We start from the raw sequence: 16,032 nt of genomic DNA on the forward strand, positions 1-16,032 counted from the left end.
TATTATTCCAGAACTTTATGGAAACTGTCCATGAGTAATTGAAAATTAGTGGTGGGATGACATTTTTGTCATTTTTAATTTCATGTTATTGTTTATTTTTTTATTGTTTATTTGTTATTGTTTGTTATTGTTTAAGGGTGGCGCACAATTAAAAGTAATCACACCACTGTTACTTAGCAGCTAATTTACACATGATGTCCCTAAACAGGCAGACACAAAACAACCCCACAACAGTAAGTACAATACATAAAACAGCACTATACATACATATTTATGAATGTGAAATAGTAAATGGGATGAATGCAACACAATACATACAAGAAAAGCACTCAGAGAGAGCAGTACTTCGCTAAGGCTGTTCAATTGTTGTATAATTTCCGACTGTGGATTGTAGTAGGATCACAATCATGTGATCGTCAGCAGGCAGCTGCCATAGTATTCACTTGTTGTCATAGTGACGCCGTGACGCTATCTCGCAATGACATGGAAATATTTAACGAATCCGTGGATTCAGATTAAAAGCCGTATCACTGCGAAAATCGAATCGCTTGGTCCTGGTGTCATTTCTGACTTACCCTGAAAATTTCATCCAAATCTGTTAGTCCATTTTTGAGTAATGTTGCTAAGAGACAGATTCACAGATTAACAGACAAACATATGCTGATCGTCACATAGCTCTGCTACGTTCCTTGGTGGAGTAACAAGGCAAACATTACCGACACTCCCTACCCAAGAAAACTTTTGTTTGCTCCAAACCATTTTCCTGATGAAGTCCTAGCATTAGAATCAATGTCTTTTTTCTAAGTTAGACAGTGTGTTTTTAAGACTTCTAGTTTGGCTCATCCCTCTTTTGTGCACCTGACTTTTGAACTGGATGTGCAAAGAGTTGTCTTAAACTTACTTTGAATTTGTTTGTTATTATGTATTAATATTAAATAATTCAGAGTATCTGCATTGGTGTTGTGGATCTATCTTGTAGAGGAGCTCTGAGTCAAAATCTGTTTTGAAATCCACAAGATACATATTACTACCGCGCACGAATCCCAGAAAGTGGTTTAAATTCGAGCTCCATGTAACGGCGGAAGCTGTGCTTTTATTTTGAAAACCCACCCGCTTGGGATTGCCGTTGACTTTACGTGGACTGAGGAGTGAAATAATTGACAATAAACACTTGCCACCGAAAAAGTCCAGGCGGTTCGTGCTAGTGTTGAAGCCACCATATTATCAATGATATAGTTTTCTCGGGAAGGGGTCGTTTGAAGCTTTGCCGTCGCTGACAGCTGTTTGGACTCGGAGATATGGAGCATATCCGAACGCCAAAGGTAGCTAACATCTCTTGCTAATTGCAAATGGATGTGACACAGTCAGCAACTCGGCCTTGTCTGCTTGGGAATTTTGTAATGCTAAAGTGCGGTTTGCTTTATATCGGTGTTTGGACTAAATGTGTGCGGGTCAGTGTGATAGCATGTTGGCTAGCAGGTGTCGCCAGCAGCTCCGTGTCAGACGTGACGAGCATCAATGAGCTGTTTGTCTTTTCCGTTCAGCACATAGCTGGGCTTCCTTGTTGTAGTGCTATTATCTGCACGCCCTACGTTGATTTTATGATGAGTTAACGCTACACTTACCAAGCTAACCAGTGAATACCAGCACATTGGTGGACTTATCAGACGACTGGGCCAGTCTAATGGTTGCATGGCACTTCTCATATATAGTGTAACAAAAACTCTATCATCTAGCAAACATGCAATGCCAAACAGTGGCTTTTATTGGATTAGATTTTGGCATTGATCACACTAGATGACCTGGATTAAACATAAATCCCACTAAATAAGCAAGAAATGAGGAATGCTGTAGTACAAGTTTATTTCTGCCAGGCCTGTGCTCCTATAAAAGATTCCAAGTGGCCTGTGTATGTGGGTTGTAGAATTCACAGTCATTGACTGAAAATAAATAAATAAATAAATATTATTATTTTCTGATAAATAAATGATCCAGCTGCTTTTTAACCTGTAAAGTTAAGAGATCACATATTTATTGGCCTGACTGATTATCGAGTCAGATATTGCTGATTATCACTTATCGCTTAGTTAATTGTTTTTAAAAATTCCCCAGTTTGGCTGCGATGCATTAAACTATGTGTAGTCACCACTATGTGATCCCGACCAATGTCCCACCCACAGCACTATCTAATTTAGTGCATGTCGGAGTTCATCTGATTCTTGTGCACTTTTCAGATTAAAGCTGAAAGTCAGACAGCTCTTGTTTATTTTCAATCCAATCCATTGTTGGGCAAAAAGACAACACAGAAAAAGACACAGTAAAGTACAAAGACATGTGGACTGCACTGTTTATGACCTGTGTGGCTTTCATTTGGCATGAACCAGTCAAACCTCTTCCACAAAAGCCTCTCTGGCTCATAAGGTAGGGACTACTTAGACCTCACTGTGAGTTTTTCACGGTGTATATTTTAATTTTTAACTTTAATTTTAAACAGCAGTGTGGCACAATTTTTGAGGCTTGAAGATAATCATACATTATAGCAAAGTAAACACAATTCTTAGGCAGCAAGTTTGTCAGCACAATAAAGAAATGCCGGGATCTGGTGGGTGTGAGTGCATGCAGACTGGGTGTGTCCCCACTGTCTCAGGTCCTCTTGGTTGTTTGCTTGAATTAAACGGCAGAAGAATACTTTATTGCTATCGTAAAAAACACAGTGTTATGTTGAATGATCATTTTTAACCATGTGTTCCACTTGAGATTCTGCTATGAAAAAGCTATGAAATTTTCAAGCATTGCAGTGCTTACTGTATTTAGATTACTATAAATGATGGCATGTGTTGCATAATTAGTTTGGAAAAGATATAAACAATCACATCATCAAAGGTCCTATGACACAGTATGAGATGTTCCTTCTTTTGCTCCCTCCTGCATTAACCCACTCATTTACTCTCACATGCCGCTGACTTCCCGTATGTTCTAAGAAACCTGCTTACGACAGAGCTGTGACCCACTGGTTGCTGGGAGACAGAGCCCGGCTCAATCATTTCATCATATCTGAGAGCAACAGGAAAACGGAAACAAAGAAGAGGATGCCTGAGTCAACAAAAGAGCATCGTGTGATGAATCATGGATTTAGACAGTTAGCATTGGCATAAGCAAGCAATACAGAACCAACAGTCTAATAGCCTCTTAGCTGTGGTGTGTCGGTGATTAGTGCTGCTGTATTTTTATTTATTTTTTACAATGAGAGCAATACTTTTTATTCTAGTTTATCTTCACGGTGGAAAGGGATGCAACAGTGCAGGTTTATGCACACAAAGTCAATCAGCAAGTTTTTCAGAATCCATGTGTGGGACCTATCCTGTATACATTTTGGATATTTATTAATATTTTTTACTGAAAAGATAAGATACTAGACAAGGTGCATACATGTAGTAGTTTTTCTAGGATGGGGGGGATTTTCTGCCTGACTAAATTTCACATTGTTGTAAAACCTGTTATTTATTACAGCTAGTGGACCACAGCCTTCATCCTTTGTGAAGCCTTGTGACTTGAGTAAATATTCTACTCGCAATATGTACTATATGGGTGTTTTCTGCCAATGGGGGAGGTGGGTACAGGAAGTATTGCAAGAACACTACAAGACTGCATCTTACATACAGGTGAAATGAAAACTATAAGGCGTTGGGTCTAAATATAGAGCAGGAGGTTCATTTATTATGTATTCAACACTTTTCTGTCACAGCCATCATTAGACTTTTTTCTCATGTTTAGAAATTGCTTGTGACTCCTAATATAACGGAACTGGCAGCCGATAGTGAGGGCCAGGTGGTCAGTGTTAGGTGGTGTGCCAGCTGGAATCAGTGCTGCTGACAGTTTTTCTTCTGGCAGGTGTTACTCCTGTTGGCAAGCTCCTGCCGCTCTTCGTTTCAGTGTGTTATTTCCACCCAGCCACAGAGGCAGACCTTACTTCTAACAGCTGATAAATTCGTTATTTTTGGTATGTGTTTGCAGGTGGAGCAGGTGCGGCTGTTGGATCGCTTCAGCAGCAAATCCACAAATGGCACCCTGTACCTCACAGCCACACATCTCATCTTTGTGGAGAGCAGCTCTAACAACTCGACCTCTGCCGGACAGGAGATCTGGGTGAGTGCTTCTGGTGGTGACTGTTCTGCTGGTAGTGCAGGTGTCACAATTCCCAAATGTACAAGTAGTATACAAGTGAATGCACTCAGACACAGTTGGGATAACCGATACAGTGCTGAGAGTTGTATACCGCAACAGTGCAGGTGGGTTAAATGCAAAATATGAATACAATGTGCCCACCACTCCCAGAATTTGCACCAGTTTGTGCCAGTGTTGGTAATGAGGATGCTAATTTAAAATTATGAACCTGATTTTAGCCTACTAATTAACTTTTATTACTTTGCAATTTATTATTTATTCACTCCCTTGCTGGAGGGATGGATGCAGCGTTGCCAGAAGCTTCTAGCAAAATCATTGTTGTGGCTGCCAAAAACTGAGCAGCAATGTTGTCATTGATTTAGTCGCCAGTTTTATCTTTTTTTGAGCGTCCAAGCTCAAGCTATCAACATAAGATTTAATAATGATGATAATAATAGTGATGTATGGTTTGTATAGCACCTTTCAAAACACACAAGTACTTTACAGTAAAAACAAAAAGGATAAAACAATAAGATCCCATAACAACACAGTACAATCGTACAAGTGAAAGCAGCAGTTTGGAAAAGGCCATACGTTAAAAGTGAGTTTTAGGAAGCGATTTAAAAATGGGTGCTCAGTTTGTCTGCTTGAGAGCCACAGGCAGGGCGTTCCAGAGCTTGGGGGCCCGAGCTGCGAAGGCTCGGTCACCCTCAGTGACCAAACAGGAGGTAGGAACCTTTAGAAGGGCCATGCTGGTGGATCTCAAGCTGCGTTCAGGCTCATGAGTAGTTCCTGGATGTAAGCAGGAGCCCGGCCATTCAAGGCTTTAAAAACAAGCAGTCAAATCTTAAAATCAATTCAAAAACTCACAGGTAGTTGCAAATAAATAGGCAAAAATGACCACTCTAGAGAAACTTGAGCTTCCATGTGAAACTGATATTGCCTCACCGCAGCTACAGAAAGAGACATTCGTGTGACCACTATAAGGAAGTCTGCAACATAATAGAGTGTATCTGTGTGTGGGTTGAGGAGGAGAGAGAGAATATGGAAGCTTGTGTGTGGTAAGAGGAAATCGGGTTTAGTTTCAAAACCTTTACACTGTAGCGAGGTGCATGCATGTGAAGTGTGTGTGTGTGTGTAGCACTGTGAAAACTGGGTTAATAATGTCTGGCAGCAACAGTATGACATTCTGATTTACTGATAGTCTCCTGTTTTTTTATGGTGCCCTGACAGCATAATGGTAGGGTGTGAGAATAGCGAGGAAGAAGTAGAAGAGCTTTAAATAGGGGATGTCCAGTAGTGGCATAAAGAGCCGAGAGCAGTCACCTGAGACAGGAGATTATTGGGAATTCCTGTGTGGGAAATAAAGTGTGGCAGTTTTAGTTCCCATTGACATTTAACACACTCGATTTAACTGGTCATTTTTGCATACAGTAGCATATAAAAAACCACATCTTTTTCAGTGCAGTTAAAACAGTACTCTAGTATTCAGATAGCCACAGTGACTGGTCTGCATTGTGGAATGGTTAGCATGGTTTAAAATGCTTTGTGCAGCAGAACTTGGGCCATGACCTCATTCCTACCATCCTTCCTGCTTCATGTGCTGAGAAGAGCAAAAGATTTTTTTCCTCCTCGTTTTGGCTGTATTCTGAAATAGCAGCAGTATTGTTTCCTACTGTTATCGTGTGTCATTGTGTGCTTTTGAATCTTTAGGTTCCCATATGTGTGTGTCTCCCATGTGCAGTATAGTGTACATGTGCACACTGGGGAGTCATTTTGAAGTAATTCTGATAGTCAGAAACAGAGAAAGTTTGTCAGGATGTTGTTGTACCTCATAAAATATTAAAGAGCAGCTGAGTTTCTGTATGTCGTAGCAGATGGTGAGATCAGAAGTTATGTTGTGTGCGTGTGCGCGTCACTAGTCATCACTTATGCTGATGAATGTGCATCTTAATTATTTCCCGTGGTTGTGGGACTCAAACTGCATTCATGAATATGTTAATGTGCTGCATCTGACCCTCTTGTCCTCTATGCTCTTTATACTGTGTGATAATAAAGCAAATAATGATTATGTGGAAATATGGAGCAAGCTTTTTGTTACACAAGATGGATAAGTTGATGTGAAGGCTTCCTCTGGTGTGTGCGTTTATTTGTGCCTTTCCTAAACGATTAAACACTACTTCTTGATCTGGTTTTTGCTTTGAATCCAACAGTTTACTTTGAAGTTCTCTTAGAACTATTTTGAATTGTTGGGGGTTACTACAGGGTAAAAATTAAAGAGTGTTAAACAAGTTAATCTTGACATAACATGCTTTTTAAGTGTACCTGAGGTGCTGAAAATAATGAAAATCAAAAAGGCTTTCAAATCACTGTGTTTCTACGTTTCTAAGATTCTTACTCACACATTCATACATGCTTTATACACAGGAAAAGTATAAAAAGCTTCTCGTTCTTTTCCTTAACCCTGTTCCTTTCTACTTCTGGCAGATTTTGCATCACCATATAGCCTCTGTGGAGAAGCTCTCCCTCACCACCACAGGCTGTCCTCTGGTCATTCAGTGTCGAAACTTCAGGATGGTTCAGTTTGTGGTACAGAGAGAACGAGACTGTCACGACATCTACAGCTCGCTGCTGCGACTTCTACGACCAGGTGGGTTTCAGCTTATGTCTGTTTGTGTTAAGTTCTGTGTTTTCCTTCTGTCCATTACAGGCATTTCTGTCCTATCACTGATTTGTTGTTGTTTTCGTTCTTCTACCTCTTTTTGCGTTTAATAAATCATAAATCTATTTGATCCTTTACACGTGTAGTAGGTATATTTGCATACCTAAATTGTGCTTTAACGCTTATCTATATTTTAAGGGCTTTCTCTCTGTTTTTTTTTTCTGTGCAGTAAGCTATGAGGATCTCTATGCGTTCTCCTACAACCCCAAACAAAATGACCAACAGAGAGAGGAAGGATGGCAGCTCATTGACCTTGGGGCAGAGTTTGAGAGGATGGGCGTCCCCTGTGACCAATGGCAGCTCACCGACGTCAACAGAGACTACAAGGTAGATAATAAACTATCAGTGTTTTTGATTTGATGTGCCAAATAGAGAATTTGTTAGAATTGTCAGACATACACTAACTGGGCACTTTATCAGGTACGCCTTGCTAGCAAAAATTTTGACCCCCTTTTGCCTTCAGAACTGCCTTCATTCTTTGTGCCATACTTTCAACAAGGTGTTAGATACATTCCTTAGAGACTTTGATCCATATTGACATGATAGCATCACGCAGTTGCTGCAGATTTGTCGACCGCACATCCATGATACCAACTTCCTGTTCCGCCACATCTCAAAGGTTCTATTGGATCGAGATCTGGTGACTCTGGAGGCCATTGGAGTACAGTGAACTCACTGTCATGTTCAAGAAACCAGTTTGAGATGATTTGAGCTTTGCAACATGGAGCATTATCCTGCTGGAAGTAACTATCAGAAGATGATCCACTGTGGTCATAAAGGGATGGACATGGTCAGCAACAATACTCCGGTTTAAACAATGCTCAGCTGGTACTACGGGGCCCAAATTGTGCCAATAAAATATCCCCCACACCATTACACCACCAGTCTGAACCACTGATACAAGGCAGGATGGATCCATGCTTTCATGTTGTTTGCGCCAAATGCCAACCTTATCATCTGAATGTCGCAGCTGAAATGGAGACTCATCAGACCAGGCAATCTTCAGTTGTCCAGTTTTGGTGAACCTGTGTCAATTGTAGCCTCAGTTTCCTGTTCTTAGCTGACAGGAGTGGCACCCAATGTGGTCTTCTTCAGCTGTAGTCCATCCTCTTCAAGGTTCAACGTGTTGTGCGTTCAGAGGCGGTATTCTGCATTCCTTGGTTGTAACCAGTAGTTTTTTGAGTTACTGTTGCCTTTCTGTCATTTCGAACCAGTCTGCCCATTTTCTTCTGACCCCTCACATCAACAAGACATTTTCATCCACACAGCTGCCTCTCATTGGATATTTTGTCTTTTTGGGACCATTCTCTGTAAACCCTAGACATGGTAGTGTGTGAAAATTCCAGTAGATCAGCAGTTATGAAATACTCAGACCAGCCTTTCTGGCACCAACAACCATGCCACATTCAAAGTCATTTAAATCCCCTTTCTTTCTCATTCTGATGCTCAGTTTGAACTCCAGCAAGTTGTCTTAACCACGTCTACATGCCTAAGTGTAGTGAGTTGCAGCTATGTGATTGGCTGATTAGCCATTTGCGTTAACAATTGAACTGGTGTACCCAATAAAGTGGCTGATGAGTGTATGTTTTGTTTTGTTTGTTTTTTTTTTTACATCGGATGCAGCAGCCAGACCTGCTGCTAATATGTTCTGTAACGGAGAAAAACAAGTAGATATTCCACTCATTATTTTGGTGTGTCTAGATGGAATTTGCATGCAAGAGATCTTTTCTATTTTATTTTGTTATGAGTCTGGAATCATTTTCAGTCAAGACGCAGTGGATAAACACAGTTTGGTAACTGGAAAGATAAAGCTTGTGTAAACAATGTGGCAAAATATCATTTAAAAGAAAAATTAGAAAAAAGACAACTGCAAGCAAGCAATTTCTGTGTGATGTAAGCTCCAGCTATCACAAAATGAAAAAGGCCTCAGAGATTTTGTTAATTTTTCGTGTTTACCGAGCTATAAAGTAATTCAGGGCTGCCAACATGCTAACTGTATGGTGTAGTTCTATTGGATATGTTATATAGTTGTATTTATTGACACGAAATAAAATATATAAACATATGTTGTGTTTTTTTACCTTGTGTTACGTATGAATGTCGTCCAGGATTGCATGTTCAAATGTAAGGCGAGGCCTCCTGACGTTGTACTAAGCTGGATATAAATGAGGGAGTGGCAGTATTATATTGGAGAAACTGGTTAGACATTACAAAACATTATGAAAACTAGTCCAGAAGAGAGCGCTGGAGCTCACCTATTAGCTTCAGTGCTAAATATTAGTTACAGCTAAAAGATAGATGGACAAAAGGCCGTCAATCCAAAATGATATCTCTATCTCTAAAGACTATTAGGAGCCCTAACAGTTTTGTCCTGTTGCTGGTAACACTTTGATTCGGCACACGTTCCCCCAGAAAATAGCTTTTAGGGTCATCTGTGTAACTCAGGTGTTAACTATACTGATACTAATGCTCCATATCCTTTGTTTATGTGCATTTTGTTTGTGATTTTCCAGGTGTGTGAGACATATCCACGGGACCTGTACGTTCCCATCACAGCCAGTAAGCCTATAATTGTGGGGAGTTCCAAGTTCAGAAGCAAAGGACGCTTCCCTGTACTCACATATTTCTACCAAGAGAAGAAGGTACTGTAACAACTTTAATAACAGCAACAGTCATTTACCTCTTTAATTAATAAATTGCTGAGTTAAACACAACAAATTGTAGGTGTAGTCCTAGGGTGTCATCATCTGAATGACAATGGGATTGTTAATTGCTAGAAAAGTCAGTAACTCCTTGGAGTAAATCAAAGTGCTCGACAAATTCCATGTGAATGTACCCACTGGAGTATGTAACAGCACGTACAAAGTAGGAATGCACAATTATATCTGTATCATGTTCAGTATCCTCCATTAAATGCTTTAGAGCACTGACCGAAAGGGAACACTGACGGACAGACAACGCCTTAACATTTACAGTTTTGTTCAAAAAGAAAATAAAAATGTATAGTATATGGCATGTTTTACATGTACATTGAAGCAAGGGAAGATAAGAAAGCTTTATTGTCATTATACACAGTGTACAATGATATTCCTGATGACTTTCTCCCTTTTAAACATACAAAACAAATAAGAAAATAAAATAAGAATAAAAAATAACTAAATAGTGGAGTAAATAGAAATCTTCACAAAAAATTTACAAAAAATGTGCCAGTGGCAGCATATAACAAAAGAACAGAGCATTTTTTTAAAAAGTGATACAGTGGCAGATAGGAAATGTCAATATGTCAACACATAAATGATCTGTGCTATGTATGTGTTTAACAAATTTCATGAGAAACTGCACAGAATATTTCTTGTTTACTGATGGAAATTCTGACTTAATACCAAACTGGTTAAAAGCTAAAACATTATACTTTTGCTTTCTGTCAGTTATCCAGTGTAAAAAGTGAAATGACTATGAAATCACTGTTGGAATTTGACTGATCGATATAATGTGGCTATGCTAACTCTTTGTTCTGATTAGTGTACTCCATTCACCTTGACAGGCGGCAGTGTGTCGATGCAGTCAGCCTCTCTCTGGGTTCAGCGCACGATGCCTAGAAGACGAGAGCCTCCTGCAGGCCATCAGCAAGGCCAATCACAACAGCCGATTTGTTTATGTCATGGATACCAGGCCAAAGGTAAAACCATGACAGCCAAACAAGGTTCATGCATGTCAGAAATGTTATTCTTCAAGTTAGAAACTGAATATTTTAAGTGTGTGTGTGGAAATGGTTTCAATGTTACTTAAACACAGATGGAAAACAGAGTTGACAGAAACTTTGCAATCATTTTATTTTTATCCGGTCTTTTCTTTGCTGCAGTTGAATGCACTAGCTAACCGAGCAGCAGGCAAAGGCTACGAGAACGAGGACAACTACTCCAACATCCGCTTCCAGTTTGTTGGCATTGAAAACATCCACGTAATGAGAGCTAGCCTGCAGAAATTACTGGAAGGTTAAACACACGTCGCCACGCACACTAGCACACGTCCAAAAATGTCTTCACATTTTCTGCAGATTGTGAAGGGGGATGTATACGATTAATCTGAAATTACTTTCTGTCTCTCAGTGATTGGATCTCGGCCTCTCTCCATGAGTGACTATCTGGTGGGGCTGGAGAGTAGCGGCTGGCTGCGGCATATCAAAGCTGTAGTAGATGCAGCCATCTTTCTCACCAAGGTAAAAAAAAAAAAAAAAACAACAAACTTCTGTTTCATGCACATTATCCTATCTCTACTGGTCATTTTTTTGACTGCATTCCTCTGCTATCTGTCCCTGCATTTGGCTACAGGCGGTGACAGTGGAAGGAGTCAGTGTGTTGGTTCATTGTTCAGATGGATGGGATAGAACGGCCCAAGTCTGCTCTCTGGGGTCGCTGCTCATGGATCCCTACTATCGTACTATCAAGGGCTTCATGGTACCGGCCGCAAACCGACACACATGATGATGCTGATGCTGATATGAGTATGAATGCAGTCTTGTGTTTGTACCTCATGCGTCAAACTTGGTTTTTACTGACCTTTATCTTCTAGGTACTGATAGAGAAAGACTGGATCTCCTTTGGTCACAAGTTTGCAGACAGGTGAGGTTTCAACTGGATCATTTATGCCCGGAGATTTGGTCAGTGTTTGCTACTTCAGCAGCTTCAATCTGGATCTCCTATTCGCCCCGATTATATAACCTTTAATATTTTATGACTACTGTGTATTACTAGATTTGCACTGCTAAGCTCTTGAATATATAATGTGTGTCTGTTATTGTACTATTATTTGAACTGTGTCTATCCAGGTGTGACCAGTTGGATGGGGATCCGAAGGAGGTATCTCCTATCTTCACTCAGTTCCTGGAGTGTGTTTGGCAACTGACTGAGCAGTTCCCACAGGTGTGTGAGCCAAACAAAACTGACATTGTGTCTACACCAATCTGCTTACTGTATTTACTTAATGATTAAATTCTCTTCAGGCGTTTGAGTTCAGTGAGTGGTTCCTGCTGCAGATCCATGAGCACGTCCACTCATGTCAATATGGAAACTTCCTTGGCAACAATCAGAGGCAGAGAGAGGAGTTGCAGTAAGTCAGACACACATGTATTTCTAGCTTAGTATTCTAAAAAATGTTTCTGTTTACTTTTGTTTTTTAAAAAGTCCTCTATTGCCAATAGAAATAACAACTTTCTATTAAACTGATATAGAGATCCTGTACTGATGTGATGTGTTGTAGTGTGCAGCACATGCCACCAGAGGTCAGTCACTAGTGGTGAGACAGACTGCTGAGCTTAAAAAGATGCTGACAGCAAACCAAGTGCTTGTAAAAAAGTAAAATGGTAATGGTATGGTCACTGCCCCATTCACAGACTAGGCAACAGCAAACACCAATGGACTCCGTAAAATCTGTATCTGTAAGTTAGTTCTGTAGTGCACTTTTCTTTTTTTTGGCCTTTTTGGCTTTGACAGGTGCAGTGAGCGATAGACAGGAAAGGAGGGAGAAGAGTGGGGGGAAGACATGCAGCAAAGGGGCTAGCTCCTGTACATGGTAACCTGTTGAGCTATACAGGCGCCCATGTAGTGCACATTTCTGACAACCTGGGTATTAGAGAACCTGCATCATCTATTGCATGCACCTTTGTGCTTGGGTAGGTGGAAGATAGGGGAAGAGGATTTCAAATGTGGACTGGTAGTGACACCCCGCCTTTTCCATACAAAGTTCCCGTCAGTAATTTATAACTTAACAGGAAAGTGCATTGCGTTCTCTCTGCCTTGTCATTCATTGACACGCCCAAATCCATGATATATTGACACACTGGTTATGTCAATTTGCTGTATACTCGTTATATTTTGATGACTTCTTCCAACTACAAAAGCTGATTAGCCACATGACTTTATTCAACTTGCCACCAGCTACATCATCTCCGTTCAGATTTGTCAGTATCAGCAGGGACAAGTGTTATCAGATCTTCGTTTTGGCAAGTACTGCCATAAGTCGTATGCTCTGATGAAATATCAGGAAAGTATTTAAACATAGAGTCTAGCAAGTCTGGTGGACTACACCTGCAAATTCATACAGTCCCTCTCCAAGTAAAGCCAGTACACACTATGTAGGTTATTTCATATTGCAAATACTTTTTTTTTGATCCAGATAAGGACAGAGCCACGAGAAATTTGATCCACTTGAAACCATTTAAACCTTCTTGTGCTCATTGTTCTGTGTGGGAAACTTCCTGATGTGGCACCAGGCTCTATCACTGTTCATTTAGCATGAATAGGAAGTCTAACAAACACGCCTTCTTTCCATCCTACTCTGCAGTGTGTATTTAGCCCATGAAAGCATTAATGGAACAAAAAACTGCAAGACACATATCTATATGTTTTCTTAATAAAGAAAGGGTTTATTTGTCTTACTGATAAGTAAAACTGAGTCAATAAGGCATAATGGAAAGCTTGGACTGTGACAGCTTTTTTTGATCGGACACACCGAGACATATATGACTATACCGTGAGCTTCCTGTGTGCGTAAATGCTGAGTTTTTTAAGATCCACTCAATATACCCACTAGACGATGACGTATTCTGTGTTCCAGGTTGAGAGAGCGGACTCACTCCCTGTGGGCGTTTTTAATGAGCGAGAAACAGAACTACTTGAATCCGTTCTACAGCCCGGCGTACTCTGAAGCACATCCTGTTCTGGAGCCCTCCACCCTGCCCTACCATTTTAAGTCAGTACAGCCTTCCTCGTCTCGCTGCTCTTGTTATACTTTTAAATTTATATACTTTAATTGTCCATATGTCTCTATAACTCTTATCTGTGCGTCTTTCTACACTTGTGCTCTTAAGGTTCTGGAGGAACATGTACCACCAGTTTGATCGGTCCATGCACCCACGTCAGTCTATCCTGAAAACCATTCTGACGCTGAGAGAGAACAGTCGAAAGGCAGAGAGCACACTGCAAGCACTGGAGACCGTGAGCTGGATTCACTTTATACACACTAGTCTATGTATTTCAGTTAAATAATTGTGGTGATATACATTCATTGTGGACAGTGCCTTTTTAAATTCTTATATATTCACTTATTTTTACAGAAGCTAAGAGCAGATATTTCGCTTAATTTTACTTTAGTTTTATTATCCCAAAATTACGAGTTAACTATCATGCGTGGATAATGCAGTTGTTTTCTCACAAAATTAGGGAAATGGCGGAGAAAGAGCATTATTACTCGATTTAAAAATAGTAATTATTTTATGAAGATGAATGTTGCATGTGGCAGCGCTCATTTACTGTACATTACTTTGTTATTATATGCTTATAAAATATTGCAGAGTTCCATTACTTTTTAAACCATTTTGAATATTTAAATTCATAGTATTCACCTCCGATTCATAATGATAATTATTTTAAATTGCGGCATGCTATAGAAATACAATGATTAAAGGATTTTTTCATGTTATCTCAATCTTTCAGAAGCTCCAGCAACTTGGCGTGACTCCCGTCGCAACCTCGGACCCCCCTGCAGCTCCTCCTACCAGGGTTCAGCGCTCCAACTCCAACACGCTTCCGCCACGTCCCGACTCCCTCATCCTGGGAGCACCCATCAACCACAAAGAAGTGCAACGTCACGAGGAGGACGACGAGCAGGAGGAGGTGGGCGAGGAGGCCATGGAGAGCACGGACACAGAGCGGACTGTAGAGGGCAGCAGTGGCACTGACAGCAGGAAGCAGAGCTACGGAGAGCTGGAAGGGACATACAACAGTGATGTGGCCAAAGAGGAGCCAGCTGTTGTCAGTCTGGAGTTTGGCGTGGCACGTATGACCTGCTGAAACCAAACCGAGGGATTGTGGGATACTGAGGGACAGGTGCAACCGAGTGAGAGGGCTTACTAAAAGTGTGTGCGTGTTAAAGGTGAAGCTGTCATTTGGTATGTGATTAAGTGCTGATTACGCAATGGCCCTAAGTGGGCCGGGTGGATGAAGTTGTATGTCTGTATAGTATAAATCTCTATGGAAAGCCTCATTATTATGTCATATACTGCATCTATAGTGAAAAGGCTTGGTTTTTTTTTATGAATGTTGAAAAGCACTATAGAAAATTCAAGAATATCATAAGAGAATAAATTCATCAACAAAACAATGAGTCTTTTAATTTGTCTTGTTATATAATCCACTTTTTAAAAGACATGACCTTAATATTTCACTGTCATTTCTACACAGGAAACCAGTCATAAAATCACTGTTTTTGGCACAAGAAATATTCAATTTCATCCAAAGGCTGGAGTCCAACCTAATCTAATGTCATTTTTGAGCTGATTTTGCTCTGATCCGACTGACTGAAAAAATAAAACCTCATAGTCTACATCATGAAATATAGCAATGAAAATCCCACTGGAACAAAATTCGGTTGATCTGTTTACTGCATCTGACTCAGTGCAGTTTGGTTTATTTTTTAACTGTCCGGTTCATAAAGGATGCTTCTTAAAACACCGAGTAGTTTGCATCAATATAGAAAGAAATGTGCGAAATATAGAACATTTTAACCCATAGTGGCCAAAACTGAGAAATGAGGTTTGAGTTCAGAGTTCTATCTCGCAGGCTGTTCTTTCAGTACTGACACTAACCATTTCAAATTAAACCTGAGACATCAATATAGTATCCCTTATTTTATTTTGAAATTAAATATACTGAAACACAGACTGAAAAGCAAAACTTCAAATCCAACTCCTTATGCTCTGGACTGTAATTATTACTGGGGCAACAGACCCTGAAGAGGTTCAGCTGTCAATGCCCCCCTCATTGATCATTTAATCCTGTTTTGATTCTCACGTCGATCAAATAATCTGACTTTCTAACGTGCATTGATCCCCAGATCCTATTGGTTGTGTCTGTCTGCCGCGTCAGTGACTTATTATTTATGACATCGATCAAGGGCCACTGACACAGACACTCAATGAACAGACAGGGTATAAGGTCAGTGGGTTTGTCTGTCTTAAACACTGTCAAATGCAAGACTAGCCCTAAGGCTGCCTGTCATATTTACATAATTCTTCCTGTATTATCTTTTTTAAAATGCTTCTGCAGGACCTTTGAAGATCCACAAAAGGCTTGCACAACAGCTGTGTC

The 16,032-nt window shown here is 40.3% G+C and overlaps 1 protein-coding gene across 1 annotated transcript; it reads left to right on the forward strand.

Moving 5' to 3' along the window:
• Window positions 1-1,122: 1,122 nt before the first annotated feature.
• mtmr6 (myotubularin related protein 6) lies at window positions 1,123-15,046 on the forward strand. Its single transcript, XM_023272073.3, has 15 exons — window positions 1,123-1,322; window positions 4,015-4,146; window positions 6,652-6,814; window positions 7,056-7,213; window positions 9,400-9,528; window positions 10,431-10,565; window positions 10,749-10,881; window positions 10,996-11,105; window positions 11,218-11,343; window positions 11,459-11,508; window positions 11,715-11,808; window positions 11,889-11,995; window positions 13,502-13,636; window positions 13,755-13,881; window positions 14,380-15,046. The coding sequence occupies exons 1-15, from the start codon at window positions 1,299-1,301 to the stop codon at window positions 14,734-14,736; spliced, it is 1,980 nt and encodes a 659-aa protein (XP_023127841.1). The 5' UTR covers window positions 1,123-1,298; the 3' UTR covers window positions 14,737-15,046.
• The last annotated feature ends 986 nt before the right edge of the window (window positions 15,047-16,032 follow it).

The sequence above is a fragment of the Amphiprion ocellaris genome, chromosome 22, assembly GCF_022539595.1.
Source record: "Amphiprion ocellaris isolate individual 3 ecotype Okinawa chromosome 22, ASM2253959v1, whole genome shotgun sequence".
Lineage (NCBI taxonomy): Eukaryota > Metazoa > Chordata > Actinopteri > Pomacentridae > Amphiprion > Amphiprion ocellaris.